The 26,515-nt window shown below is 53.1% G+C and overlaps 5 protein-coding genes across 8 annotated transcripts; 3 read left to right on the top strand and 2 right to left on the bottom strand.

Moving 5' to 3' along the window:
• The first annotated feature begins 7 nt into the window (after window positions 1-7).
• RPS18 (ribosomal protein S18) lies at window positions 8-5,586 on the top strand. The gene is made up of 6 exons (XM_077904482.1): window positions 8-151; window positions 592-690; window positions 4,898-4,984; window positions 5,063-5,164; window positions 5,268-5,359; window positions 5,468-5,586. Exons 1-6 carry the CDS (start codon window positions 149-151, stop codon window positions 5,541-5,543), a joined length of 459 nt encoding a protein of 152 aa, XP_077760608.1. The 5' UTR covers window positions 8-148; the 3' UTR covers window positions 5,544-5,586.
• Window positions 5,587-6,037: 451 nt separating this feature from the next.
• On the top strand, window positions 6,038-14,392 carry B3GALT4 (beta-1,3-galactosyltransferase 4). Of its 2 annotated transcripts, none has more exons than XM_077904480.1 (2): window positions 6,038-6,192; window positions 6,446-14,392. In XM_077904480.1, exon 2 carries the CDS (start codon window positions 6,469-6,471, stop codon window positions 7,618-7,620), a length of 1,152 nt encoding a protein of 383 aa, XP_077760606.1. In that variant the 5' UTR covers window positions 6,038-6,192; window positions 6,446-6,468; the 3' UTR covers window positions 7,621-14,392. The 2 variants fall into 2 exon arrangements, with proteins under 2 accessions (XP_077760606.1, XP_077760605.1); XM_077904479.1 differs by having other exon boundaries at window positions 6,186-6,319.
• Window positions 8,188-16,402, bottom strand: WDR46 (WD repeat domain 46). The gene is made up of 15 exons (XM_077904475.1): window positions 16,022-16,402; window positions 15,708-15,920; window positions 15,519-15,599; window positions 15,262-15,374; window positions 15,050-15,137; window positions 14,860-14,921; window positions 14,497-14,601; window positions 14,259-14,409; window positions 14,006-14,141; window positions 13,713-13,812; window positions 9,348-9,661; window positions 9,105-9,199; window positions 8,849-8,944; window positions 8,582-8,695; window positions 8,188-8,449 (listed from the first exon to the last, which is right to left on the bottom strand). The coding sequence occupies exons 1-15, from the start codon at window positions 16,088-16,090 to the stop codon at window positions 8,348-8,350; spliced, it is 1,839 nt and encodes a 612-aa protein (XP_077760601.1). The 5' UTR covers window positions 16,091-16,402; the 3' UTR covers window positions 8,188-8,347.
• Window positions 16,291-17,777, top strand: PFDN6 (prefoldin subunit 6). Of its 2 annotated transcripts, none has more exons than XM_077904484.1 (5): window positions 16,291-16,312; window positions 16,678-16,825; window positions 17,076-17,146; window positions 17,226-17,350; window positions 17,557-17,777. In XM_077904484.1, exons 2-5 carry the CDS (start codon window positions 16,762-16,764, stop codon window positions 17,684-17,686), a joined length of 390 nt encoding a protein of 129 aa, XP_077760610.1. In that variant the 5' UTR covers window positions 16,291-16,312; window positions 16,678-16,761; the 3' UTR covers window positions 17,687-17,777. The 2 variants fall into 2 exon arrangements, with proteins under 2 accessions (XP_077760610.1, XP_077760609.1); XM_077904483.1 differs by lacking the exon at window positions 16,291-16,312 and adding an exon at window positions 16,380-16,532.
• Window positions 17,778-18,559: 782 nt separating this feature from the next.
• On the bottom strand, window positions 18,560-26,111 carry RGL2 (ral guanine nucleotide dissociation stimulator like 2). Of its 2 annotated transcripts, none has more exons than XM_077904472.1 (18): window positions 25,970-26,111; window positions 25,563-25,762; window positions 24,271-24,354; window positions 23,857-24,035; window positions 23,676-23,726; window positions 23,289-23,586; window positions 22,770-23,021; window positions 22,574-22,677; window positions 22,404-22,488; window positions 22,249-22,326; window positions 21,974-22,048; window positions 21,309-21,341; window positions 21,067-21,188; window positions 20,875-20,970; window positions 20,667-20,778; window positions 20,268-20,558; window positions 19,359-19,473; window positions 18,560-19,246 (listed from the first exon to the last, which is right to left on the bottom strand). In XM_077904472.1, exons 2-18 carry the CDS (start codon window positions 25,719-25,721, stop codon window positions 19,035-19,037), a joined length of 2,346 nt encoding a protein of 781 aa, XP_077760598.1. In that variant the 5' UTR covers window positions 25,722-25,762; window positions 25,970-26,111; the 3' UTR covers window positions 18,560-19,034. The 2 variants fall into 2 exon arrangements, with proteins under 2 accessions (XP_077760598.1, XP_077760599.1); XM_077904473.1 differs by having other exon boundaries at window positions 22,249-22,323.
• Window positions 26,112-26,515: the final 404 nt, after the last annotated feature.

Raw genomic sequence — 26,515 nt, 5'->3', positions numbered from 1 at the left:
TAGTTGAATTAGTTCTGGCACCAGCGGCTTCCGGAAGCGCTCCTGCGTGATCGCTCCGCCTCTTCCGCTGATAGCTATATAAGCCTAGTATGTCACTTCCGTTCTCTCTTCCACGGGAGGCCCGCACGCCGCTGCAGAGGCTGCTGCCATGGTAAGAGTGGATTTCGTGCGGGGATCCGGCGACATCGGAACCGGGACACGGAAAGTCTGCTGTTAGGGATCAGAAAACGCCCTGTTTTAGGGGTTAGCAACTTTCTGTGTGAATCTTTGGAGCGCACCCCTGGGAAGGAATGACTGAGGACTTCCAGTTCTGTGGAGTAGGCCAGAGGAAGAGTCACTCGAAACCGGCGAAAAGGCTTGGGCGTGAATGGGGACCTGAGGTCTCCGCCTCTCAGTGTACTTTTGGGAACGGGCAGAAGACTTGCCCCCTCCCAGAGGTTGCGTTTTCCCGAGCTTGAACACTTAAGGTTTTGCGAGCGGGACTGAAGGGGGGAGGGTTGTTGCTCCCGGTGTGACAACCCGGACGTTCCTCTTGACGTTACTGTTTGATGGTGGTTGACGGTGTCCTGTTTCTCCCCCTGTCTCTGCCAGTCTCTAGTGATCCCTGAGAAGTTCCAGCACATTTTGCGAGTACTTAACACCAATATCGATGGGCGGCGGAAAATAGCCTTTGCCATCACAGCAATTAAGGTAAGGTAGGGTAAGGAACGGAGCCTGTAAATGAGACAGGATAGCTGTAAGTGAGGAAGGGTCCAGGAGACATGTCCCAACCAGATCACCTTAGCTGCTGGGTAAACTAAAGAACGGTTAAAAGAGTGACTAGTCCTCTGGTCTCTTACATCATTTCCACCAAAAGGTAAGTAATGAAAGCCAGAGAAGAGTCGCACATCAAGCCAAGATACTCTAGATGGGGAGTGGGTTCCCTCGGCTTCTAGAATTCACTAAAAGTTTGTTGGACCGTCACCTGTTGTCATCCTGTGAAGTTCGTTCTAGGTTTGGTTTCTGCTTCTGCTCCCCACTGCAGAGCATCGTGACAGCTACCCTTCCTGTGATCTACATGCCCTAGAAATTTTGTAATCATACATGGTGGGTAGTCGAAATGCCAACAGACTGCCAAGTGTGAAGAAACCTATAGTTAGGAAGTGGGAGGAGTATCATTACATCGTGAACAGTATTTATTCCAATGTCAGAGGTGAATACAATGCATTTCCCCTTTCTACCTCATAGGAACCATCGGTATTTGGCTCATATTATGCCTTAGGTCGGTGAGCATAAGTTTGGGTGTTTTCTTTCACTGACCTAATGAACTGGCCTTCCAGTTGGGGTCATTCCATCATTTTGTTTTGTTTTTGTTAGTATATGTAATTGTGGATATGGTTGAATGTGGTTTTGCCAGTGTGTGGACACCGTGGGAGCAGGGATAGACAGGGATAGAACTGAACAAAACGGGGTAGTCCTATTTTGTTCACAGTTCCCAGCTCCTGGTGCATAATAGGTGCTCATGAAATGTTAGAAATGGATCCAGGGATGCTGTAGCCTGGTTTCAAAGAATTTAAAGGAAACATAAGTATTAGGTAACTTGACCAATCAAAGCTATATGTTCTAGCTTTGGTTCATAAGATTGATTAGATTTCTTTGGTTCTTTTGTTTTATTGCAGGATGTACAATTTTCACTTGTTCTTAAATGGTAAATAAGAAGATTGCTTTTTTCTGTTTTTTTGAAACTAGTAAGGCAATATAAAATATACTAGTACTTTTAAAGATTGCTATGAGGCTTAAATGGGATAGTGAATAGACCTGCATATCACAGGTCTATATTGTAGGTTCAGTTCTAGGCAATAAAGTGGGTCAAATATTTTGGTTTCCCAGTGCATATGCAAGTTATATTTACTCTAATCAGTATTTCAGTATTGAATGTGTAGTAATGCATTATGTCTTTTAAAAGCACATGCTTTAATTTAAAAATACTTTATTGCTAAAAAATGCATATCATTGTGAGCTTTCGAGGAGCCATGATCACAAGTCACTATAACATAAAATAATTAAAAGGTTTGAAATAACGTGAGAATTACCAGAGTGCCATGAGCACATAGTGAGCAAATGCTGTTGGAAAAATGGCACTGAGACTTGACACAGGATTTGCCGCAAGCCTTCAGTTTGTAAACAAAACCAGGGTATCTGCACAGCGTCCTTAAACAAGGTGTACCTGTATTGAAGATGGTTGCAGTTAGTGGGATGCTTGTGTTAAACCCTTTCTCTTTGTTTCTGAAAATTAATTGGATTTGTATTTACTTTCATTAAATATGTCATAGCCTTTGTAATCCACTTAAAACAATTTAACCAAAGGACTTTAAGGTACTTTATGAACTTTGTAATAAGTCTCTTAGGGATCCCGATGCTTATCACTGGGAAAGGTTATCCCTAGAGATAGATTATACAGAGATTATTGCTGATTGTGTGGAGAGCCAGCAAATTGAGGTAGCTCTTCCTCTGATGATAGAACTGAAGCTTGAACAGGAGGGGGTCTTTTTTTGTTGTTGTTAAGGATCCGGAAAGGAGGAGGGGTAATACTTGGAAACTGGAACAAAGTGCAGTGTGGGGAGCTGGGGATGGGGAGGGATTCCTCAAAAGATGTGGTTAAAGAGTGGTAAGCAAGATTAATTGCCTAGGGAAGGATGAAGAATGGAGTGGAAGTTGACAGTAAGTAGAAGAGAATGAGCGAGAATACAGATCCTATTAAGATTATTTTATCCTGTGATCCCTTCCTAATTGTTTTGTTTCTACTTGTAGACTTTTCGCTATGGCTATTTAAGGTTGGCTGGTCTTCTGCCCTTCTCTAAATCAGGGTGACACTGCTCTATGGGTTATTTGGAAACCTGGAAGGGAGAGGTTGGAGTTGGGCATAAGAGAGATGGTCCCCTGAATATACTTACCCTTCTGGATGGAGGAAACAGGTGGTCCCCTTGGAAAAGGGATCTAATTTAGAAAGTTGGCAGGTCCGTATCAGTCAGCAAACAACGCTATCAAAAATCTTAGCCACTTAGGGTGGCTCTGTCAGTTAAGCATCTGTCTCTTCATTTTAGCTCAGGTCTTAATCTCAGAGTCAGAGTCCATGCTGGGCATGGAGCCTACTTTTTTTTTTTTTTTTAAGGTAGTTTACAGCAACTTTTTAAAAACTTTATTATGGAAAAATTAAAACGTTTGAAAGTAGAGGGAAGAAAATTAGCCCCTATGAATATCACCTAGCTAAAAACTTGCAATCTTGTTTCATCTATATTCACTATCATTTAAAAGTAAATCTCAGGGCCACCTGGGTGGCTCAGAGGTTGAGCATCTGCCTTTGGCTTGGGTTGTGATCGCAGAGTGCTGGGATCGAGTCCCAGATCCAGTTCGCTGCAGGGAGCCTGGTTCTGTCTCATGAATAAATAAAAGTCTTTTTAAAAGAAAATCTAAATCTCAGACATACTATTTTATCTATAAACTCTAATGTTGTTTTTGGGTTTCAGGGTTTTGTTTTTAAGATTTGAGAGAGAGTATATGTGTGAGCAGAGGGGCAGAGGAAGAAAGAATCCGAATGCTGAAGAAAACCCAGCATGAAGCTCAATCTCAAAATCCTGAGATCATGACCTGAGCTGAAATCACGAGTAGGACACCTAACTGAATAAACTACCCACGTGTCCAAGAGACCTAATCTCTTCTGAATCAACCTGTAATTTGATTTTCTAGGTCAAATTTTTTTTTTTTTTTTTTTTTTTTTTTTTTTTTTTTTTAGATTTTTATTTGGTGGGGAGGGGGAAAAGCAGATTGACCACTGAGCAGGGAGTCCTGCATGGCCCTAATCCTAGGACCATGAGATCCTGACCTGAACTGAAAGGCAGATGCTTAACCAACCCAGGTGCCCCCTAGGTCACTTTTTACACAGAGGAAATATCTCTCCATTTCTTGAGGCTGCTGAAACAAGTTACCACAGACTTGTTGGTTTAAAACAACAAAAACTACCATAGTTCTGGATGCCAAACATAGAAAATCAAAGTGTCAGCAAGGCCATGCTCTTCTGGGAATCCTATGTTCTGGTGGCTGTCACCCAAGGTTATCCTTTCTGTTGCTTTTGTTAGCTGCATCATTTCTCCTGTCACATGGCCTTCTACTTTGTGTCCTCTCCTTTTAAAAAGATACCAGATATTGGATTCGGGGCCTGTCATAATCCAGTGTAACCTCACTGTAACTAATTATATTTGCAATGGCCCTATTAAGGTCACATCCTGGGATTCTAGATGGACCTGTTGGGGTAGGTGGGCAGTACTATTCAACCCAGCACATCATTCTTCACAATTCATATGTGTTTTCTTCATGAGTTCAGGTAGCAAGGAGAACCGGTATTGGTGCTGACAGTGCCACCAGTTTAAGCATTAGTTCCTTTTCAGTTTCGTTTGGGCACTTAGCTCCCTTTTCCCTGGTCATCTCCGGACACTGACAAAATCAAGTTTGTGATCTTGGGAAACTGTTCATGATGGCGATGGGGTGATCTGCCCAAAGAATTATGACCTTTACAGACCCAGAGCACCACATCAGTTTTGAGATGGTACCCATCAGTTTTGAGAGCCAAGCCCTTTGTCCTCCACAATGCAGAGACTAGAAGATACTGTACTGTTCTTAGGTGCTGTTGCAAGTGTCTTTAACAGTCAACATCTGATGGCTATATATGCTGAGCAGTGTGAAAAAAGATTCTTTTTTTTGCCCGACCTACCCCTGAAAAAGTATTTAATAGTTAGATTCTGTATTTAGAAAAGTATCACACTGGGTGGTTGCAGGCCCTACCTTTGTGTCCTCTTTGAATAGTCGGGCTATAAAGGGAACCAAAAACAGACTCAACCCCAATTCCAAAACCTCTCCACAGGGTGTGGGGCGAAGATATGCTCATGTGGTATTGAGGAAAGCAGACATCGATCTCACCAAGAGAGCAGGAGAGCTCACTGAGGATGAGGTGAGGAGGGAGGGCGGGTTGGATTGGGGCCTGCCTTGGAAGGGAAGCCTGTACCTGACTTTTTGTCCTGCCTGCCAGGTGGAACGTGTGATCACTATTATGCAGAATCCACGCCAGTATAAGATCCCTGACTGGTTTTTGAACAGACAAAAGGATGTAAAGGATGGAAAGTACAGCCAGGTGTGTATTAAGATGGGAGAGATAAGAGGCAGGGTGTGTCTAGTCAGAATTTGTCCTAGGAGGTCAGAGGATAAACATTCTTCACCCCCTCTTCCAAATCCAGGTCCTGGCCAATGGTCTGGACAACAAACTTCGTGAAGACCTGGAGAGACTGAAGAAGATTCGAGCCCACAGGGGGCTGCGCCACTTTTGGGGGTGAGTGGGGGTCCCTCCCTGCCCCTAGGCTCCCAGAGCTTTGCCATGCTCTGCCTCCTTCCTTCGCATTGTGTATAACCTGTGGCCCTTCTGTTTTCTCACCTGCAGACTTCGTGTCCGAGGCCAGCACACCAAGACCACAGGGCGCCGTGGTCGCACCGTGGGTGTGTCCAAGAAGAAATAAACCTGTAGGCCTTGTCTTGTTAATAAATCGTTTATACACCTAAGGCTTCCTTCTGTGTGTTTCTCTTCTTTCTCCTGGGGGGGGGGGCTATCAAACCGGGCCCTGTGGCTGTTTGTCCTCTTGTGGGGTGGCCTCATTAAGCTGCCCCGGGTGTGGGCTGAAGCCGTGGCATTGCCAATCGCCGCCCTACCTGAAGCGACCCTGTGGCGCCTGCCCACTAACGTTAGAGGTAAATTAAAAATCACTCGACCTTGAGGGTGACCCCAAGCCCGTTTGTAGACAACGGAGGTCCCCAGAGGTTTGCGCAGCGGCGTGGCGGGCGTGTCTACCCTGAGCACTGGATGGCCTGGGGGGTATTTACAGGCCTTAGGCGCCCCTGGCTTGCTTTAAAAAAAAAAAACAGGCCCGCGGAGGCCGGAAGTCGCGGGCTGCCGGTAGGGATAAAATCCTCCAAATCTCTGACCCGGAAGAGCTGGGCTCCGCGGCCCAGCAAGGGGGCGCGCGTGTGGCTGAAGAGGTTCGCCGCCACCGGGAGGCTGCTCTGCGTCCGCGGAACGCTGCTCCGGACTCCGCTCCCGCCGCCGGTGCTCCGCCTGCCGTACAGCGTCCGCCGCAGCCGCGAAGCTTCGGAGCGGCTTCCGGGAGGCGGGTGTGCGCGCGGCCCCACGCCCTCCCCGGGAGGGAGGCGGGCCCAGCCGCCACCGCGGGCGGGGGAGGGGCGGCCGGCGCTGCAGCTTAATCTCGGAACCGAGCTCGGGCGGCGGGGCCCCGACGAGGTAACCTCCCGCAGTCCTGGCTGCGGCCCCCTCCGGCACCGGTACCCGCCGCGCGCTCCAGCCTAGGCGTAGCCGGTTAGGGACCCGGGGCTTCCTCCCGCTAACCGCCTTCGTGTTTCCCTCCAGGTCACTTCTGATTACCCCACGCCATGCCCCTCAGCCTCTTTCGGCGCCTTCTCCTTGCTGCCCTGCTGCTGGTGATTATCTGGACCCTCTTTGGGCCCTCGGGCATCGGGGAGGAGCTGCTGAGCCTCTCTCTGGCCTCCCTGAGCCCGGCTCCCGCCTCCCCGGGGCCGCCCCTGGCCCTGCCCCGCCTCCTGATTCCCAATGAGAAGGCGTGCGGGGGTCCCGGCTCCCCACCCTTCCTGCTCATCCTGGTGTGCACGGCCCCAGAGAACCTGAACCAAAGAAATGCCATTCGGGCTTCGTGGGGCGGGCTGCGCGAGGCCCAAGGGTTCCGGGTGCAGATTCTCTTTCTTTTGGGAGAGCCAAGCTTGTGGCATCCTACCAAGGAACCCCACGACATCGACCTAGTACGGGAGGCAGCGGCCCAGGGGGACATCTTACAGGCGGCCTTCCGGGATTCCTACCGTAACCTTACTCTCAAGACCCTCAGTGGGCTGAACTGGGCAGACAAACACTGTTCTATGGCCCGCTACATCCTCAAGACAGATGATGATGTGTTTGTCAACGTCCCCGAACTGGTATCAGAGCTGATTCGGCGAGGGGGCCATTGGGAACAATGGGAGAAGGGCAAGGAGCCTCCAAGAGCAGTTAAGGCTGGAGATAAAGAGTGGGAAGAAAGGCCCATCTTGAAGAGCCAGCCAATGCCTCTTCTGTATCTGGGCCGTGTGCACTGGCGGGTGCACCCCTCTCGGACACCAGGGAGCAAGCACCAGATATCGGAGGAGCAGTGGCCTCCCACCTGGGGCCCCTTTCCACCCTATGCCTCTGGTACAGGGTACGTGCTGTCAGCTTCTGCTGTGCAGCTCATCCTAAAAGTGGCCAGCCGGGCACCCCCTCTGCCACTGGAGGATGTCTTTGTGGGGGTGAGCGCCCGACGAGGAGGTCTCACCCCAACCCACTGTGTTAAACTGGCTGGGGCCACCCACTACCCCTTGGACCGGTGCTGCTATGGGAAATTCCTGCTGACATCCCACAAACTGGACCCCTGGAAGATGCAGGAAGCCTGGAAGCTGGTGGGCGGCTCTGACGGGGAAAGGACTGCACCCTTCTGTTCCTGGCTTCAGGAAGTTTTGGGCATCCTGCGATGTCGGGTAATAGCCTGGCTTCATAGCTGAGAGTGCCATAGTAGAGGAGTGAGGAGCTGAGGGTCGAGCCAGCACACCCACAACCTTCTCTGGCCCAGGCCCAACACAGGGGGCCCTGACTGGCTGCAGCTGATCGGTTTCCTCTATCAAATGCTCCATCTATCACTGAAGATGGAGGGACACAGGAGAAATCCAGGGGCCTGGCCTGCCAGACCTAGTGATGGTCACCAGGAAGAGCAAAACAATGCCGGGATTGTTCTCTCCAGCTATGGCGGGGAAGGGGCACAAGCTCCTCAATAAACTTGTCTGTCTACCTCTTCGAGTGCAGCGTAGTCCTCACCAGGAGTCTAACAACGCAAACCTGGGGAGCCTGGAGGCTGCCAGACCATTCTGGATGGGAAGGACATCTCCAGGGACATGGGAAAGAGGAAGGCCCCTAAGGAACAAGGCTGAGGTCATAGTGACAAGATAGGGGGTGAGGGTAAAAGCAGGATACCACGACCCCCTCAGTTCCTAGAGTAGTCCCATGCTGGGCAAAGGGAGGGGAACAGGTCCCCAGGACGATCTACACACATTATCCAAAAAAAACAAAACAAAACTACTTTCTTCTTTAATACCAACCCTGCCCCAGAGCCAGCAGTCTCTCTCCAGCTGAGGAAGGGGCACAGTGCCCTCTCCTTATTCCAAGGAACAGGGTCATTTCCCCAGAGGCAATCATGGGGACAGATGGCATTCTCAGGCCATCCTGGAGCACGGCTCAGCGTACAAATCTGTCCAGGGCAGATGGCCGGGCCTTCAGGGGCTTGGCTTTCTTCTCTTGCTTCTGTGGCTGTTGCTCAAGGCTCTGCCGGACTTTGTCCTGGGTAGGGAGAGGGGGCAAGATGAGATGTGTCAGGCTGGCAATGGCAGAGGCACTAGCAGGAGGATGCAGCCAAGTAGGATGCCTAGCCCCCCCCCCCCCCCCCCCCCCCCCCCGGCAATGATCATTTACCCGGTGCTCCTTATCCATGACCTTCCTCCTCCTCTTCACCAGGCTTGCTGTCGAGCTGCGGCCCTTCTGCTTTGGCTTTGGCTGGAAGGGAGCCTTGGCTTCAGGGTCGTAGCCCTAAGGGAGGGACAAGGGTGAAACCTAGAACAGTCTCAGAGGCCAAGAACTGTGGCAGCCCCCATCTCCTGTGCCATACTTCTGGGGACACAGCATGGGGGAGGGAAGTTGTAGAGGTGAGAAAGGTTTGAGCACCAGGGCCTTGCTCCATACCAGTCTCTCTATCCGCTCCTTCTTTTCTTGCTCCAAAGAGATGACATCAACCTCTGCCAGGGCTCTTGGATCCAGACAAATGAGCTCTGCAGGCACCTGAGGTGTCACAAAGGGACAAGAACAGGTCAAGAGCCATAGGAGAGTGACCCAAAGAAGGACAGAGGCCAGGGCGCTGCTGAATCCCACTCTTCCCAAGACTTGGGACACGGGAAGCTTTCCCCAACCCCAGCCCAAAGCACACACAGCACAGGCTCACCTTCTCCAGCAGGGCCTTCACCTCCCACTCCTGGCGCTGCTTCTGGCTCCTGTAAGGGTTATTCTCCAGGCCATCAAAATTGGGCTCAGCAGCCCCTGGAGGAAGGGAGAAGCATGGAGCCATAAAAAGAACCCAGTCCAGCAGCTCCAGCTCCACCAAGCCCTTTGCTCTTGGCTGTCTTGAGCAAACCCAAACTTCCAACCAGAGTTCATCCACGTGGATCCCATCCCCTAGCCTACTCACCAGGGACCAGCATGCTGGTGATGCCCCCACTGTGCCCCAGCCCCAGCACATCTTCAAAGGGGCAGAAATGAAGACCATGCACGTGGCCTGAGAGCCGATGGGTGAGGTAAGGCTGCTCCAGGGACGGGGGGCTGGCCATGCCCTGCCCCATCCATATGTTGACCACGTCACTCATGCCCGCAGCCAGCAGTCCCCGCTGAGAAAAGGCCAGGTGCCCCGCTCCCTGGGGCAGGGTCCGAGCACTCAGAGGCTGGAACATCCCTCGGAGGTCAAAGATCTTCAGCTGGTGGTCCAGGCCAGAAGTGGCCATGTACCTGGCGGAGAAGAGGTCAATTAATCTGTCGTGTGGGCTTACTGAGCAGGGCTATGGCCAAGTGCGGGCATGAAGTCTTGTTGGGGAAAAACAACTTTTATTCCCCTTTTACAGATAGGGAAACAAGCTCAGAGAAAGAAGACTAGGGTGAATGGTATGGTAGAGCTGGAATTCACGTCAGGCTAGAATTCAAGACCCTTCTGTTTGTCCTCTTGACCAAAGTTTACGGTGCACAGGCCCATCTATACCAAAACGTGATGTTCTAGCACACACACAGTGCAGTGGCTCAGCAAAGAGAAGGATTGACAACAGTGGTCAGGGAGGACTTCATAATAAAACTGGGATTAGAGCTGTTCTAGCTCATTCTCAAGAAAACCAAGAAACATATACAGCAGGTAAAATGAATGAACATCAGAGTGTGGAGGTGGTAAGATGGAAGCAGAGGTCTGCTTTCAGGACTGGAGGGACATGTGGTCAGGAGGATGACGAGGAGACAGATTCAGGGGGCTCTTTAAACTGAGACTGAAGACCCAACCCTGAGTCATCAACACTACTCTCTGGCATTGAGACCATAAGCTGAAGACTGCAAGGACCTGAGAGAAGCTGAGGAAGCAATGACATAACGTGCTGGAGGATCCTGCCCCACCCTGTGTCTCCCCAGAAGAAGGGAAGGCACAGAGGTTTTGTCTGTTTTCAGAGGTTAGGAGTTTCTATGTTCAAGTTGTTCCTCAGAGACGGAGGCTGACGGAAGACCAGGCAGGCCAGGGGATGTAAGTTTGCCAATAGGCCATGGACTCTCTTCTTAGCTTTGGCTGGGAACCCCAGAAGAGGGGACTGAAGGGCTCCTACGAGAGGGACTAACCCTGTGATGGGGCTGAAGAGAGGCCCAGCTGGATATGACTCCAGACACGACAAGACAATCAGGACCCCAGCTCCAACAGATGGAAAGACATCAGTGCTAACCAGGAATTACTGACGGCTCCCGAGACACGGGGTCATACCTTTCATTCAACCCACAACACAAGGGCACATGCTAGCTTCTCTCCCCACACATACCCACCTTTGGGATCCCCTGCACAAATACCACCAGCCCATTGGCCAGAAGATATCCAGGGTACACTACCACACTTCTAAACTGGCAGACAACAATTTGGCTCTGAGAATCCAATCCAATCCTACTGCAAGCTCCCAGAATGCCTCGTAAGGCAGACAGTAAGCCTCATCTCTGGAGCCCCTGTGGCTTGTCTGAAGCACTCCTGAGGAGGACCAGAGATAAGAAGAGGTGGGCTCAAGATCAAGGACCAGAGCTGTTCTCAAGGGGTTGACCAAATCTCAGGGAACTTAAGGGGTGAGGCCTTGGGCACAGCAGTACCTGACCACAGCAGCCCAGAGGGAAGGCAAACCACAGCTTAGATTCAGTGGCCCACAGAAGGCACTCTCCTAAAGCCAGGTTGGCAAAAATATAGAATAAAAATGGTTGAAGCAAATCACTTGTCTCCAAAGATACAACAATTGTGGAGAACAAAGAGGGTCTGAGCATGTGGAAGGTTTTCATAAAACCCAACTTTTTTTTTTTTTTTTTTAAGATTTTATTTATTTATTCACGAGAGACACACAGAGAGAGATAGAGGCAGAGACACAGGCAGAGGGAGAAGCAGGCTCCGTGCAGGGAGCCTGACGTGGGACTCGATCCTGGGTCTCCAGGATCACACCGGGGCTGAAGGCGGCGCCAAACCGCTGAGCTACCAGGGCTGCCCAAAACCCGACTTTCTTTAAAACCTTTCCTGACTTTAAGACTACTTAAAAATAAAGTTACATAGTTTATACTTCATGTAGAAGATTCCGGTGCAGCAGTATAAAAGGAGGTAAGTAGCTTGTGGGAAAGTCAGCCAAGTAGCTTGTGGGAAAGTCAGCCTAGGCCACGCCTCGAGGAAGAAGAACCAGAGTCTGGAAAGTGGCTGTGAGCATCGTGGGTGTTCACAGGAGACAGCAAGGACGGAGAGAAATAGACCTTGGAGGGGCTCTCGGGAGGAAAGCAGCCAAGACTTCATGGGTCACAGGCAGTAATGAAGTTCTGTCACCAAAGCAAGGAGCAGAACCTGGGCACTCAGAAAGCACCCAGATAGCCGAAGACTATAAGGCTATGTAGCCAGGTGACAGGAAGTCAAATTCTAGGTGACAGGAAAATACAGTAAAAAGAGAGCTAGCAAGGAGGAATCTGCGAGTGGGCTGACCTATCCCAGGATGGACACATTAAGTCTGGTGTGACAAGTGACAAAAGACAACTCAGCAGAAACTAAATACACCTCCTGGCTAATTATTTCCATAAACTACAGTCCCTGTCTCTGTTCATAAGGTGGAATACCACACCATGGCAAGTTCCATGGCCCCTTCATCCCTGTACCCCTCAGAACTGCAGCAGAGTCCAGCCCACAGCAGGTCCTCATATGTGAGTGCCTAACAGGGGTATTAAAGGAACACCAACTAATCCCATCAGAGGGAACTTGTGTGGAACAGTGTACCAGGTATACACATTAATACATACACACACATGCATGTGCACGCACACCTCACACAGCCCAGCAGGGCACCTGCAAACTCCCAAAGAGTAGAGATTCAGAGCATGCCCACCACTCCTACCCCTCACATCACCAGCCAGGCCTAAAGAGAATGATCACTTCTGATACCAATGGTGAAACCCAGTGCTCCATGCTCCCTGGGCACCATGCCTTAACTCGTGTTAATGTCTAGGTCCCCAGGGCTTGGGACCTACAGCCCATATGCCAGATCCAGCCCACCACCTACTTCTGGACGGCCCTCAAGCTCCAAATGTTTTGGACATTTTTTTAAGTGCCTGGAAAAAATTCAAAAATATTTTGAAATAGGCGAAAATTATATAGGAGATTCAAATTTCAGTGGCCACAGAGGAAGTTTTATTGGAGCACGATCACACTCATTCTTTGGCTTCTTCTGTGGCTGCTTTGTACAACAGCCCGGGAGAGCAGTCAAGACCCAACATCACGTATGGCATGTCATCTCTTTACACCACTGTGGGTGCACTACAACTCAGTGACATGGTTACAACTTGACAGTGTTTCATGTGCCACCTATCTCATCGCTTGTGTGAAAGACGTTTTCAAAGACTAAGTAAAATCTCTCCACAGACTGACATTAACAGATAAACATTTGCAACTGAGTTTGCTGATTTAGAACACTAACTATGAACCTCAACTGAGCAAAATGTTATCCTCAAAAAGAGAAATCCAATTCTTCCCATTAGTAGACCTGTATTATAAAAATAGTTACCTGTACTCGGTAACTATTATATTTTGAATTTCATCACTTAAAAATTCGTGATGCTTTCTCATTACTTAAGTACCTATATAACACACTCGAATTTGCCTCTTGGCCAGCAAAACCTAAAATCTTTTTTTTTTTTAATAGTTTAAATTTTTTTTTCAATTTTTATTTATTTATGATAGTCACAGAGAGAGAGAGAGAGAGAGAGGGGCAGAGACCTAGGCCGAGGGAGAAGCAGGCTCCATGCACCAGGAGCCCGATGTGGGATTCGATCCCAGGTCTCCAGGATCACGCCCTGGGCCAAAGGCAGGCGCCAAACCGCTGCGCCACCCAGGGATCCCAAAACCTAAAATCTTTACTACTTGGCTCTTTATAGAAAAAGCTTTCTACCTTTGAGCTAGATACTCATCCATACTCTTGGGGTAAGGAAAGCATGTAGCACACAGAGGTTCTGGAATGTGCCCACACTTACATGGTCAGTCAGTGGCTACCATCACGATTTATTTACTTTATTATTATTTTTTTAAGTAGGCTCCACCAACACAGGCTTTGAACTCACCACTCTGAAACCAAGACCTGAACTAGATCAAGAGTCAAACACTTAACCAACTGAGCCGTCTGGGCTACCCAACCAGGATTTACAACCTAGACAGCCTGACTGTGAGTCTGTGCTCCTAAAGGTACACTGCCTTCTATACCTTTCTACCCAGCTGTGACGTTCTCAGCACCTCAGGACCAAACAAGTGACTTACGTGCCTGTAGAATCTACTGCCACAGCCCGGACTCCACCCCGATGACAGAGAATCTTTGCCAGCGGCTCCTTCATGGCTGGACTCCATAAGGACACAGTACCTAGATGTCAGGGGAGAGGAGCCAAAGTCACTAACAGGCACTGAGGTGATTACCTCTGGGAAAGACAGGGTCTCAAGACCAAGAGGTAACGAGAGGGAGGAATAGGGGCTACTTGAAGGAACGTGCAAAGTACAAACAAGGAAGCAAAGCAGGTCAGGATGGTCAAAGAGTCAAAGCTCAGCTAGAGACCAACCATTGCTGTGTCCGAGATGGATGACAGCATTGTAAGGGTTCTTAGTCATGACGTCCAGCCGCCCAGCCCGAGCATTCAGAGCTGCCACGATCTTTCCCACTGACACATCCAGGTAGGTCAGAAACCCTGTCTCTGACTGAGAGAGAGAGAAAGAATGAGTCCTGATTGCCCTCCATCCTTCTACTGAGATCCCAGAGAAGAAACAGTTTTCTCAAGGGCTGCCACCCAGTCTCTTCACTCCAGAGGCACTCACAGCCGTGGCCAGAAGGAAATGGAAAGGCAAGAACTCCAGCCGTGTGACTCGGTCACAGCGGCGGATACAGTGGAGCTCGATGCCCTGGTTGTCATAGATGTGAAGCCAGCGATTCTGAGCGACAGCAAACAGTGCCTCTGAATGCAAAAACCTGGAAGGAGGAGAAGAGTGGTTAAGAGGGAAAGAGGGTCAAGGGACTGTCATTCAGTCAGGAAGGAGATGCCCCACCCCCACTGACCGGATGTCCCGCACTGCCTCCATGACGTTGATCTCACACATGAGCCTCTTTGTTACCCAGTCAAGGGTGGCCACATGACCCCGGTGCCCTCCAAAAGCCAGGTGTCTGTTGGAGGTGGGGGACAGGCAGCATGTCAACACAGGGAAGCACCCTGACTCAGACCATGAGGTCTTCCCCCCCACCGGCCCCGCCTCTCCGGATAAGGAGATGCTTTACATGCTCACCCTCATATGCAAACAAATCACAGAACCATCCCCACTTCATCAGCCTAAACATATACCATATGGCTGAGGTGAGTGTGGCTGAAATGGTTAAGGAGATGAACCACATCCTAGTTCAAGAGTCACTGATATCCAATCTTACCTCCCAACTGGGGAGTAATTCAGTCTGTAGGGTCCAAACTGCCTCAAGTTTAAATCAAAATGCTGAGAGAGGGAAAAATGAAAAAAAAAAAAAAAAATCAAGGAAGAATGGGCTCCTCTTGGTAATTTCCACCTCTAGTTCCCACTTCTATCTGTGCCACCAGTGGCCCCTTTTCCAACCTCAGACTCACCTTGGCTGCACTTGCAATATCCACAGCCTCCACAATCTCAGCCTGGCGTATCTTTGCTGTGTCCTCCCCATCCTCCCCTTCCAGAAACCTAAGGGTGAGCACTAGGGTTGCAGTAAAACTTACAAATACACAGTGGGTGTACCAACGTAAAAATGAGAACGAGAAGCCCCATCAAGCAGGGCCTGGGGAGGTCCACATTAGGATCCACTTACCCAGGTTCCTCAGCAAGAAGCAGTTCAGAACGAGCAGCTTTAATACTTATTTCCTCTTCCTCAGCTTCAGCCACCTCTAGTCGGCTTCGTGTTTTCGACTTCGAATGTGGCAGCTATACCAGCGTTGGCAGGAGAGTAATGAAAAAAGAACCAGGTGTTATGTGGGGTGCCAGGAGAGTCACACAGTTCCACTTCATCCAACTCACTCATATGCTCTCCCAAGCTGCAATCCCTCCTCACTCCCAGCTGGTCCTCACCTTTTTGGATTTGTCAATGCGACGGAACTTGCGAGCCACTTCCTCAGGGATGGGAGCAGGGCCTGGAAATGGATCCTGGGCCTGGGGAAGGAGGAAGCAATTAGCAGACAGGTTAGGGTTGACCCCAACCATCGCACCTGCAAAGTACAAGGCAACTTGCCCCACCACCTTATCAGGTCCCAGGCTCACCCCGGACAAATTTCTCTGAGGCTCAAGATTTCTCTGTTCTCGAGGTTTCTTCGGGAACTGAGGCTTCCCGGGGATCCGAGACTTTTTTGGGAGGTTAATGTTCTTTGGCCTCTGGGGGCGGAGCTCTCGATTCCTTTTCTTGTTACGAGGGGGCCCTGGAGAGGCTCCGGCAGCGGTCAGAGTGGCTTCCTTCTCCCAGTACCTCCGCGGTTTCTACGGGCAGATCACAAGCTCTAACACTCCATAGCCCTCGCCCCCCCACCCCCGGGACCCCGCAGCTAAAAATTTCCCTTCCACCCTAGCGAGGTCTCTACCTTCTTCTTGGTCTGAAGTCTGGCCTTCTTGGGCTGGACATCTCTGCCGGGTTTGGAGGCTGTTTCCATCTAGCCCACCGGAACGACGACCCACGTGCAAACTTCTCTCAGCTGTCCACAGACGGCTCGGAAACTCCCGGAAGCCCGCCGGCCCTCGTCCAATCAGTGCCTACCAGGTCTGAAGCCGTCTGAGCGCCATCTTGAATGAGGGCCCACTCTCTCTCGAGGGGCGGGGCAGGTCTTGGCTCCGCAATCCCGAGCAGCCGCTTATGCCCGAGTAATGAAAGAAAGGTAGTCTGGGGCTGGGGACAAAGTAACGGTGCAGTTTTTTTTTCCAGCTCCGTTTCCCTGTCTTGCCTAAAACCTCCCGGGTCCAGTTTTCTGGGGGAACACCGTTCACTAAACGTGCCAAAACTACAGTTCCCGGCATGCGTCAGAAGACAGCTTCCGGCGCCTTCTTTTCCCAGCATTCTTTGTTTACTTCCAGGTTTAGTAATAGTGAAGCGAGAACGTGAGTATGGCTGGGTTACGGTTGAGGGGCTTGGGGTCTTGCTGCGCCCGCCACCTCCTGGGGCCTGCGTGGAGGGCTCTCTGGGACGAGGAGAGGCTGTGGTGCCCTGGGAGGCTGCCTCGCAAGAGTGCTGTCCTTTCCGCAGGCCGGGCCAGAAAGGGGAGTTTAGGTACCTCCCAGAGTGAGACCCAGCGCCCGCTCCCACTCCCCGCGGGCCTTCGTCCCCGCCATGGCTGAGCTAATCCAGAAGAAGCTACAGGGAGAAGTGGAGAAATATCAGCAGCTACAGAAGGGTAAGGGAGCAGCGTCGGCGCGGCCTCGCCCCAGACCCTTCACTTACAGCCCAAAGCCAAACCAAGATAATATGTTGTGCCCCACTAGAGGCCCCGCGTGCAGCTCCTTCCCCATCTCGGAGCTCGTCCCCACCCACTGACCTGTTGCCGCCTCCTTGTCTACTTCCTCAGCTCCGTTTTCTTCTCACCAGGATTGGGGTTAGGCGGCACATGTGATGTGTTTAATCAACCCTTTCTTCCTAACCCCCAGACTTGAGTAAATCCATGTCGGGGAGACAGAAGCTTGAGGCGCAGCTAACAGAAAATAATATCGTGAAGGAGGTGAGAGAGGGATATGCCGGGCCAGAAGGGACCTGACCTGGAAGTGATTCTGATCTTGTATGTCCCATCCCTCCATCAGGAGCTGGCCCTGCTAGATGGATCCAACGTGGTCTTTAAACTTCTGGGTCCTGTGCTGGTCAAACAGGAGCTGGGAGAGGCTCGTGCCACAGTGGGGAAGAGGCTGGACTATATCACAGCTGAAATGTGAGTCTTTGTTCTGACACCCTGCAAGGCACCGGACGCCCCCAGCGTAGAATGTCGAGGAGCCGTTGGAGTAGTTCCAGGGTAGCCCTGTCTGATCTGCTTCCTCAAACCCTCCACGGGGAGTCCAGGAGAGTCCAACCCTTCAGCACCCTCAAGAGTAAATCCCATCAATTTCTCATTTGCTTGTCTCTCTTGCCTCTCTTCAGTAAGCGATACGAATCCCAGCTCCGGGACCTTGAGCGGCAGTCAGAGCAACAGAGGGAGACCCTGGCTCAGCTGCAGCAGGAGTTCCAGAGGGCCCAGGCAGCCAAGGCAGGGGCTTCTGGGAAGGCCTGACCCCATGGGGGGGGGAGGGAATGAGGCAGCTCAAGGGTCTATGCTGTAGCTAATAAAATGTGAAAACCCCTGGCTGTTTTCTGACCAGCCACTTCCTGTCATGATGGTCTCTTCCTTGGGCCCCTTCAACTTTATATATATGCCACCTGCATTACTCTGTTCGGTCCCAATTCTCGTGACTGGAATTGCCACAGAGTAATCCTCCTTTTTTCACTGAGACTAAAATCTGAAACGTCTCACACCTACTTGCCTATATACACTACGCTTGCCTTGATTGGCATGCCCCTTAGGAAACATGAGAAGAGCATTTACCACGCAATGATCATTGGGAAGGCCAGTTTAACTACAGAGCTCACGGTAATCTAAACTGAGACCCCAGGGTGAAATGTGGTGACCCTCTTGCTCTGCTTTCTTGTCATCCTCCAGAAAGCCCCAGCATCTTAGTCTCATTCTAGAATTTGTTTGAATGAAGTTTAGGCTGATTTAAAATCCCAGCATGGAACACTTTGTGATGTTGTAAGGCCCTCAAGTTTATACGTTATCCACAAAGTCATTCTTCCATTTCTTTGTCCTAAAATTGTTTCTTACAAATGTCCAACCACGGATTGTTCTTTAATCTGCTCACTTTAATTGGTGACTGGTACTTGCTATGGGTCTGTGACAACTGAGAAGAAAAATAGCAAATAGAGGGAGCCAGCAGAGAGGTTACTGGGGAGAAGGAAACTGTTGTGAGGAAACTGTTTTCGCCAACGCTTCATTTTCAGCAATGGGGACAGAAAACATTGGGCCCCTTGTTCTTTGGTGTCTACCTTTGGCCATCTCCCCACCGCCACTCCCAGAAGCTAAACCATACACAATTCAAGGACAGGGGAGTAGAATGTAGGTAGTGTTTTGATTTATTATCTTAGTGTTGTCACAGTGACAGGAACACCCAGAGTAGGAAAATAAACTCCTACTAGATCCTACTTCTTGCCATCCCCTCTCCCCAGGGCTCAGAGCCTCTAGGCTTTTCCTCTCCCTCCTCCTTGTAGGCCTCTCCTTGGCCTTAGAATGCTAGGATGTGGCCAGGAACCGGGAACTGATCCCTTTTTCCAGTACTGGCCATGTGCTGCATTCATGGAAAGTAGGGAGCTATACACAGGTATCCCAACTTGGTTACCAAGATAACCAGTTCTCACAAAGCTGAATCTCTCAGCCTTCTGGTTAAACCAGTAGCACTTCACTGCCCCAGGGTGGTTGGCCACCTTTCTGGATTTCTTCCCGGTGCAACATGACTGCCACCACTCAGGATGGCAACCCACATTGGTGTGGCCACCATGAGTTCTATTGAGCTCGCAGAGTTTCTTCCTCAAAACAGTGCCCGGGCAATCTTCCTCCCTGTGGCCTTGATCCTGGGAAAAGAACCCCCTCCTCCCTCACTTGGGGGAGTTCCTGAGGCTGAGGGGCTGCTGGTGAGACCCAGTGTAGCAGTAGAGGGCCTTCGCCGCTGCCGTAGGAGGAAATCGTGTGATGCTCCATCCATAGCATAGAAAACATTAGCCGAGGGTGGGATGGTCAGCTCTGTGTGTTCAGAGAAGGAACATCAAGAGCGACATGATCATTGCCCCCACAACCAGTTGGCTATGGAAGCACCACTCTCCTCCCAAGTCTGCCTTCCCTCACGGCCTCTTACCTCGCTCCCCTGGTAGCAGCTGCACTAGCTCATATTCCGAAGCCACCGCAGAGTCACGATTGTTTTTCTTAAGGACACGACTGATGACACTTGGAGCCTTGTCTTGGCTTGTCACCTGGCAGGACAGGAGACCAAAAGAGCAATAAACTGGCCATTGCCTCTGCTTTCCATCCGTTCAGCTCTAACTGCTGATCCCAACTGAAAATGGTGACCCATGTCAAACACTCTAGAATGAACAGGGAAGCACTATGTAGTGGTTACCTGTACCCCACAGTGTCCAGTGAAATAGGACTGCTTCCCTAAGAGGAAACTGCTATGGATTCTGAAGATCTAATATGGTCCCCAAAGTTCAAGCTGCAGCAGCTAATGCCAAGTAGCCTTTATTGTTTTTTTAAGATGTTTACTTATTTACTCATGAGAGAGACAGGCAGACAGAGGCAGAGGGAGAAGCAGGCTCTCTGCAGGGAGCCCGATGCGGAACTCGATCTCAGGACCCCACGATCACACCCTGAGATGAAGGCAGATGTTCAACCACTGAGCCACCCAGGCGTCCCACCAAGTAACCTTTAAAACAAAATAGCTGACGGGTGCTTGGGTGGTTCAGCTGGTTGAGTGTCAGACTCTCAGTTGTGGCTCAGGTCATGATCTCAGTTGTGAGGTGGACAGAGCCCACGTCCAGCTCTGCGGTACTGGGTGTGGAGTTAAGATTAAGATTCTCTGTCTCCCTCTCCCTCTGCCCCTCCCACCCCACTTGCTCACTTGCTCTGAAAAATGAAAAACAAAACGGCTATCATAAGCACAGGTCAGAACCAAGGCTAGAATCATCCTCCCATTTGGCTATTCAGGACAACATCTATAGTCCCACAAGGCATCATCCTTCAGCCCCACTGCACGGGGCAGCTTCCTCACCAAGATGCTCTTGTAGACACTGCCATCTTCCCCCAGCTCCATCTGGACTCGGATGATTCGGCAATCAGAGGCCCCTGGCCCAGATCCCCCACCCCTGTATTCAGTCCCCTTGGAGGCCCCTTCTGCACCCCCACTGAGTGGGGAGCCACAGGAGGCGGAACGGCGGTGACCTCGAGAAGGCCTGGGAGAGGAGGCTGGGGGAGAGAGGTGGCTGGGGTCCGCCAGACTGTGCAGGTATGGAGTGCTTTCCAGGGCAGAGTCCAGAGATGAGACAGATGGCCACTTCATGTGCTAGGGACAAACAACATGTGGGACTGGCATGAAGGCAGAGAGGTCAAAGAAGAAACATTCACAAAGGCAAGGTCAGTGTTGAGATCAGAGGTCAGGAACAGAGCTCACCTGGGCCAGCCTGGTCAACAGAGGAGCAGGGGTTCCAGGTACCTCCTCTCCCCCCACACTGGGCCGGTCCCAGGAGACAAGGGGGGTGGGTCCCCCGACAGAGCCCAGGACCCTGGAGCAATAAGGCATTAAGAGGGTCAGAGGGAGAAGGGCTCTTCTCCCAAGGAGCTTCCCCATGGCACTACCCTCTAACTGCTGACACCCTTACTCTGTCCATTGCGAGATGACCAGTGTTGGCCGAAGCACCCTTGGGGCAGGAGGGTCACTGGTACCAGGTGGCTCCACCTCACAGGACACTCGATGGCTGTGAAGAGGTCCAATGGACAGATGTCAGGACAGGACACACCGATCCCCACACTCAGCCCTAGGTCTGGAGTCCCAACCTCACCCAGCCAGTCACCTCTGGGCCTCTGTCAGCGGCCGAAGCCCTCGCAGCCACTGCTGGATATCAGGGTCAGGTCGGAGGTCATAGCCACGACATTCGTTCTGGAGCCGCCGCAGCTCAGAAAGGACAGCAAACTCCTAAGAAGGAGCCCACAGACTGCAGGAGCCGATCTCAGGGACCCCTGACTTTCCCCACCACCTCCCCTTGTCGGGACATGGTTAGAGAGGTCTAGCATCCCATGCGTGCACTACCCTCACCTTCCTCCGCTTGTCAAAATTGATGTATCCGTTCTGCAAGAATATTGGGGATGGGGTGAAGCCCAGTTCTGCCACAGAGAGAACATACCCTCTTCCACACACACATCCACATCCAACTTCTCAAGCATTTCACCCACTAGGCCTCCGAATCCTCTGTTCCTCCCCAGCTCCCCCTCACCTCTGCCCTGCCCCAAGCTCTCTACCTTACCCTTGAAATTGAATATCACAAAAAAAAAAAAAAAAAAAAAAAAAAAAAAAGAAATTGAATATCACAGGTAGAAGTGGTGTCCATTCCACAGATGGGAAAATTAGGGCTCAAAGACAATGAGGAACTTGCCCAAGATCCCAGTTTTTGTTTCTTTAACAAATGCTACATACGCTAACACTGCAGACACGCTCTAAGCACCTGCTGAAAAGTATTTCATTTAATCCTCCTGACAACAGACTGGCATTGACATGGTCACCGCGCTCTCACTTACAAATCACTGAGCCACAAATAAGTTAAGCTACTTGCTCAAGTAACAGAACCAGAACTCCGACAATATGGCTCGAGCCCTGGAGTTTGGTGCTGACGCCCTGCAACACCTTTCTGGAAGGTCTATCTAACCCTGAGGCCCACCTGTTCCCTCATCACAATGCACACAACGACCTTGCACACCACCCACCTCCAGCTCATCCTTGGAGGCTGCGTCCAGCATCACGAGGTCCTTCAGGAAGGTGCCAAGATATGGGACCACGCCCTGAGGTCAGAGGTCAGGATCAGATGCCCACTCCTGATCTGAGGGCTCTCCATCCCTCTGCCCTTGCCTATCCCATCCCTCCCTCCTGCCATGCCTCCCCTTTCCGTCCCTCTGAATGCCTCCCCACTCCACTTCTCACTCTTTCACAACACTCCCCCCCACCCTACCCCACCCCACCCCCCGCTAGGCTAGTCACTCACCCCACCCCGGGAGCCAGAGCCAGACCTCGGAGCCTTCTTGGAATTTGACTCCAGAGAGGGCTGCAGCTTCACCTCCTGCTGGTGACAGGACAGGGAGGTAGGGGTGCCTCAAGGGGAGCAGGGATGGCTGGGAGCACCAGGGAACAGGGACTCACCTGCAAGAGGAGCTCCCGGCTCTGGGAATAATTATCCTCCTCGGAGAAGATCTGGCAGAGGCTGGAGAAGACTCGGAGGCTGTCCCTGGGGGTGGGGGGCAGCAGCCTTGAGGATGGGCCAGCCTGCCCCACGCCCCCTCGGCGCCAGGCAGGTGCCCCCGTGCTCCCACCTGGTGGCTTCCCCCCAGGCTGCTCGAAGCCTGTGGATGGGGCTGGACTGCAGGGCCGACACCACAGCATAAACCGAAGAGAAGTTTCGGAGCAGACGACACTCCTGGGGGAGGGGAGGGTCACAGAGGCAGGCCAGAGCTCTGGGCCCACTCTCTCCACACCAGGGTCCCCAACAGAGCCAAGCCTCTCTCTTACCTCTGCCACGCGGATCCACTTTTCCAGGAGCCGGGCCCTCTGCGGAGGACGCAGTGGCCGAATGGTCACCTCCCCGGGCCCCTCTCCAGCTGAAGTAGCTCCCAGGACAGAGCTGACCACTGCCCCTGCCACCTTGTTGAACTGTGTGACAGTAGCTCGGACAGATGGGCAGAGGTGGGAATGTCCCGGCCGGTCTCTGTGACCCCACAGGCTCCCCAGGCACTGAGAGGGGACCAGATGGAGAAACAGCTCCTGTGGAGCAGAGGACAGAGATCAAGGTTCGGAGTCAAGTGGGCTCAGCCTTCCAACATCAGGGGCGTGAGGATCGCAGGTGGCCAAGGAACCAAAGGGGAGCGGGCTTTGAAGGGTAACAATCATGGGGAAGGGGGAAAGATCAAACAGAGTGGACAGGGGAAGCTGGGAGCTTGTTTAGGAAGGGCTAGAAACAAGGAGAAGGCTCTGGAGTCAGGGGGAGTAGTAAGGGGACAGGGGGCACAGGGGCAGAGGTCAGGGTCTCACCGCATCTAGCAGGGTCAGCTGTTCGGCCAAGTGGTCAGCGAGGAACACCAGGACATCCGTGGGGTCAGCAGGGGGATCGCCGGGGAGGGCCAGGGGCTTAGGAAGGTCGGGGGCCTGGGGGTCCACCCGGAACCGGAGGTTGCGGATGAGGTCAGCGCTGCCCCCCCCAACACCCTCCCCTGCTGCATACCCTGTCCGAAGCAAGAAGCTCTCAAGCCGGTCAAGCTGGCCCTTGACCTCAGAGCCAAAATCCTCAGGGTGAGAGGCCAGCCAGGTTGACAGTACAGAGGTGGCTACCCTGGGAGAAGGGGAATCAGCCAGGGGTCAGCTATCAAGCTGCAGCTCAGCCAGAGGGGACTGTGAGGTTAACAATCAGCGGTCACTCACCCTATTGTCCTCTCTAGTTCATCAGTAGGATGAGATTCGAGGGCTTCCAGCCTAGGAAGGAGAAGAGATTCGATCTGCCCATTTTCCCCAAGCCCCCAGTGGCTTTGACTATTCTGGGGGGATTTTCTGGCTTTAAGAAGTCCAGACACCTCCATGATCCTTGGTCCCTTATGACCCTGACCTGTCAGCCACAAGCCCTAGCAGGGCAGGGGTGGAAGTGAAGGCCCTGTGGGTGGCCAGGAAAGCTGGTGTGAAGGTCACGTCAGCCCCTGATGTCCGGGCATCCAGCAGGTGTCTGACCAGGGCCTCCAGAGTGCCAGCTCGGAGCCTTCTGGAGGACCGAGGGGGAGGCGTCGGGGCCTGGGGGAGACAGAAGGAAAGTCACTGACCCTGTTTTCAATTTAGCCCCTAGACCTCTGGGGAAAATCCCAGACTCAGGAAATGCTGGGGGCTCGTTATACGAAGATTCAGAGACGGCCAAAAACTTGATTGACCGAAGTCACACGGCAGAGTTCAGGTCTCCAAAAAGTTGGCCAGAGGACAGGAGACTGGGAGGTCATGGGTCAGAGGTGAGAAGCCAAAGTTAGGATCTCACCAAGGGATCAAGAGGCCGATACTGGCGGCTTGTGACAGTAAAGGTGGCACCATCCTCCTCCTCATCCCAGACAGACACAGGGGCCTGGCAGAGCAAGGAAGGGGAGGTGAGACAGTCCCACGCCACCCCCTACTGCCCCCAGCCCTAATCCTCCCTCTGTACCCCTCACCTGTGGTGGCGGGGAACAGTACCAGCGAGTGCGAGGGGTGGGGGGGGCTGGTGACCCCAGGTCTCCCCCACTGGGGCCTAGACAGCCCCCCCCAAGCCGCCTCAGGGCCCGGTGGAGTCGAGGGGGTGGCAGTGGGGGGGTGGGTGGAATGCAGGAACCCTGGGCCCGGAGACCTCTGTCGCCCTTTCCCCCCAGAGCTGAACCCCAACACAGCAGAGAAGCAAGGTGCGAAGGATAGGAGGGGGAAGCGAGAAAGGCAGAAAGCCAGAGGCAGAGGCCTTGAAAGCTGGAACCTCAGTCACGGGCACAGCCGCAAGCTCCGCCCTCCCCCGCAGGAACTGACCGAGCCCCAAGAGTTACTCCTTCAGGGGAGCCCCCCTTCCCTGGTCCCTCAGTGCTGGGAGACCCCCTCAAGGTGGCGGCTCCAATGCCAGTACAGGAAGGAGAAGGGGAAGTCGGGATGATGGGGAGGGGGGTTGTGCAGCCGACTCAGGGTCACGTGGCCCCAGCCCCTCCCCCAACCGATCCCGAAAAACCAGCCCTGCCAGTCACCCTGCCCTCACCCAGGCTCTGGACCCAGGAGTCCTGGGCCTCGGGGCCCCGAATCCAATTTCTGGCCCCTTCTGGGGCCCCGGATCCCGCTCCTGGCCACCACCATTAGTCCCGGCGGAGAGCAGGTGACCCCCCCGGCCCAGCCTGGGATGTTCCCTCCAAAGTCCGAGAACCCGGGCTTCCCGCCTCCACTCGCGGCCCAGCGGGAGAGGGGGAGGGGTCACGAAATCGAAGGGTTCCCTCCCCAATCCCGGAGTCGGAGAGGCCGGTTACTGTGGAAACAAACCCCACCCCGCCAAACAAAAACACGGAGGGCGACGGGGACCGAGACACGACGGCCGGAAAGGCTGGCACCCTGGGGCCGGGGCGGGGAGAGCCAGGGAAGGTTCCCGCGGGCCAGTGCTGAGTCCCACCGCCAGCGGGAGCCCCAGGAACTCCGGGACTCCCCGCCGGGCCGACTGGCAGACACCCAGCAGGAGGCCGGAGGGAGAGAGGAGGGACAGAGACCCGAGGGCGAGGCAGAGCGTCTCCGACATGTCCACCTCCCGACTTCCCACCACTCGCGTCTCACCTCGTCTTCTTCCTCCTCCTCCTCTTCCTCCTGCCCCCCGCCCACGCCCCGGCCACCTGGGCCCCCACCCTCTTCGGGGTCTCGGCTCCGGAAGCTGCTCAGCACGACTCCCCCGGGGGGACTCGCGTCCCAAAGCAGCCGCAGGGGCCGCGGGAGCATGGCCGAGTGAAGGAATCAGCGGGGTCGGGCCATGGGGGCGCCTGGGGAGAAACGGGGGGGCAGGTGGAGAGTCAGGTGGGCGCGGGGGATCGGGGAGGGGAGGGACGCGGGTGAGTGCCCAGGTGACCGTACGGGAGTTTGGGGAGGGAAGCAACACAGGAGTGGGCTATGGGGGTCCCTGGTGCATCTGGGGTTTGGGGGTCACGAGTACGGGAACGGGCAGGGTCACAGGGTGCTCAGGCTCTGACCTGCTCGGGAACGGTGGGAGCAGCGCGGGTCCCGGGCCGCTGTTCCCGTCGGTCTCCGGTCCCCAACCGAGTCCCTGGCCCGAGTCCCCTCCTCGGCTTTTCCGCACCCCCGTTACCGCCCGCCAGGCTCCCGGGCCCTCCCGCCCTTTCCGCTCGCCCCCTCCCCCCCCCACGTCCGCCTGCTCCAACTGCAGGAGCCAAAACGGGAAGGAAGTGAGGACAGGAGCCAGGGCCGCGGACTCGGGGAGCGCCGGGCGCCCAGCGGCCAGGCCCCAGCAGTCACGGGCCCCCGCCCGCTGTCCTCGGAGCCCCCGCTCAGGGATCCTGGAGCCCACGCCGCCCCGCACTCAATCCGAGTGGATTCCCGTCTCCCGACCCCGAGGGAGGATAGGAGCCGGATTTGACATTCCCCTGCCCCCCGACAACACCGAAGCTAAAACTCCCGGGGGAAGCGTTTTAGGCCGACAGGGATCGCTTACTCCCCCTGACGGGGTTACACTCCCCACCCGCACCCACGCCTGTAGCGGACCGGAATCCAGTCCGCGT

The sequence above is a fragment of the Canis aureus genome, chromosome 7 (assembly GCF_053574225.1).
Source record: "Canis aureus isolate CA01 chromosome 7, VMU_Caureus_v.1.0, whole genome shotgun sequence".
Classification (NCBI taxonomy): domain Eukaryota; kingdom Metazoa; phylum Chordata; class Mammalia; order Carnivora; family Canidae; genus Canis; species Canis aureus.
Note: the sequence above shows the minus strand (reverse complement) of the source record. Positions and strands in the feature narration are given on the sequence as shown.

Bases quoted from the DNA above. Each gene is read 5' to 3' on its own strand.
- B3GALT4 (XM_077904480.1), top strand. From the start codon at position 6,469: ATGCCCCTCAGCCTCTTTCGGCGCCTTCTCCTTGCTGCCCTGCTGCTG.
- PFDN6 (XM_077904484.1), top strand. From the start codon at position 16,762: ATGGCTGAGCTAATCCAGAAGAAGCTACAGGGAGAAGTGGAGAAATAT. The intron at 17,147-17,225 runs GTGAGAGAGGGA...TCCCTCCATCAG, and splicing joins AAAATAATATCGTGAAGGAG to GAGCTGGCCCTGCTAGATGG. The intron at 17,351-17,556 runs GTGAGTCTTTGT...GCCTCTCTTCAG, and splicing joins GACTATATCACAGCTGAAAT to TAAGCGATACGAATCCCAGC.
- RPS18 (XM_077904482.1), top strand. The intron at 691-4,897 runs GTAAGGTAGGGT...ACCTCTCCACAG, and splicing joins TTGCCATCACAGCAATTAAG to GGTGTGGGGCGAAGATATGC. The intron at 5,360-5,467 runs GTGAGTGGGGGT...TCTCACCTGCAG, and splicing joins GGGCTGCGCCACTTTTGGGG to ACTTCGTGTCCGAGGCCAGC.
- WDR46 (XM_077904475.1), bottom strand. From the start codon at position 16,090: ATGGAAACAGCCTCCAAACCCGGCAGAGATGTCCAGCCCAAGAAGGCC. The intron at 14,142-14,258 runs GTGAGTGCCTCT...TCTCTCTCTCAG, and splicing joins ATTTCCTTCTGGCCACGGCT to TCAGAGACAGGGTTTCTGAC. The intron at 9,662-13,712 runs GTAAGTCACTTG...CTTCTCCGCCAG, and splicing joins GCAGTAGATTCTACAGGCAC to GTACATGGCCACTTCTGGCC.
- RGL2 (XM_077904472.1), bottom strand. From the start codon at position 25,721: ATGCTCCCGCGGCCCCTGCGGCTGCTTTGGGACGCGAGTCCCCCCGGG. The intron at 24,355-25,562 runs GTGAGACGCGAG...TTGCTCTGCCAG, and splicing joins AGGAGGAGGAAGAAGACGAG to GCCCCTGTGTCTGTCTGGGA. The intron at 20,779-20,874 runs GTAAGGGTGTCA...TTATTGCTCCAG, and splicing joins GTCATCTCGCAATGGACAGA to GGTCCTGGGCTCTGTCGGGG.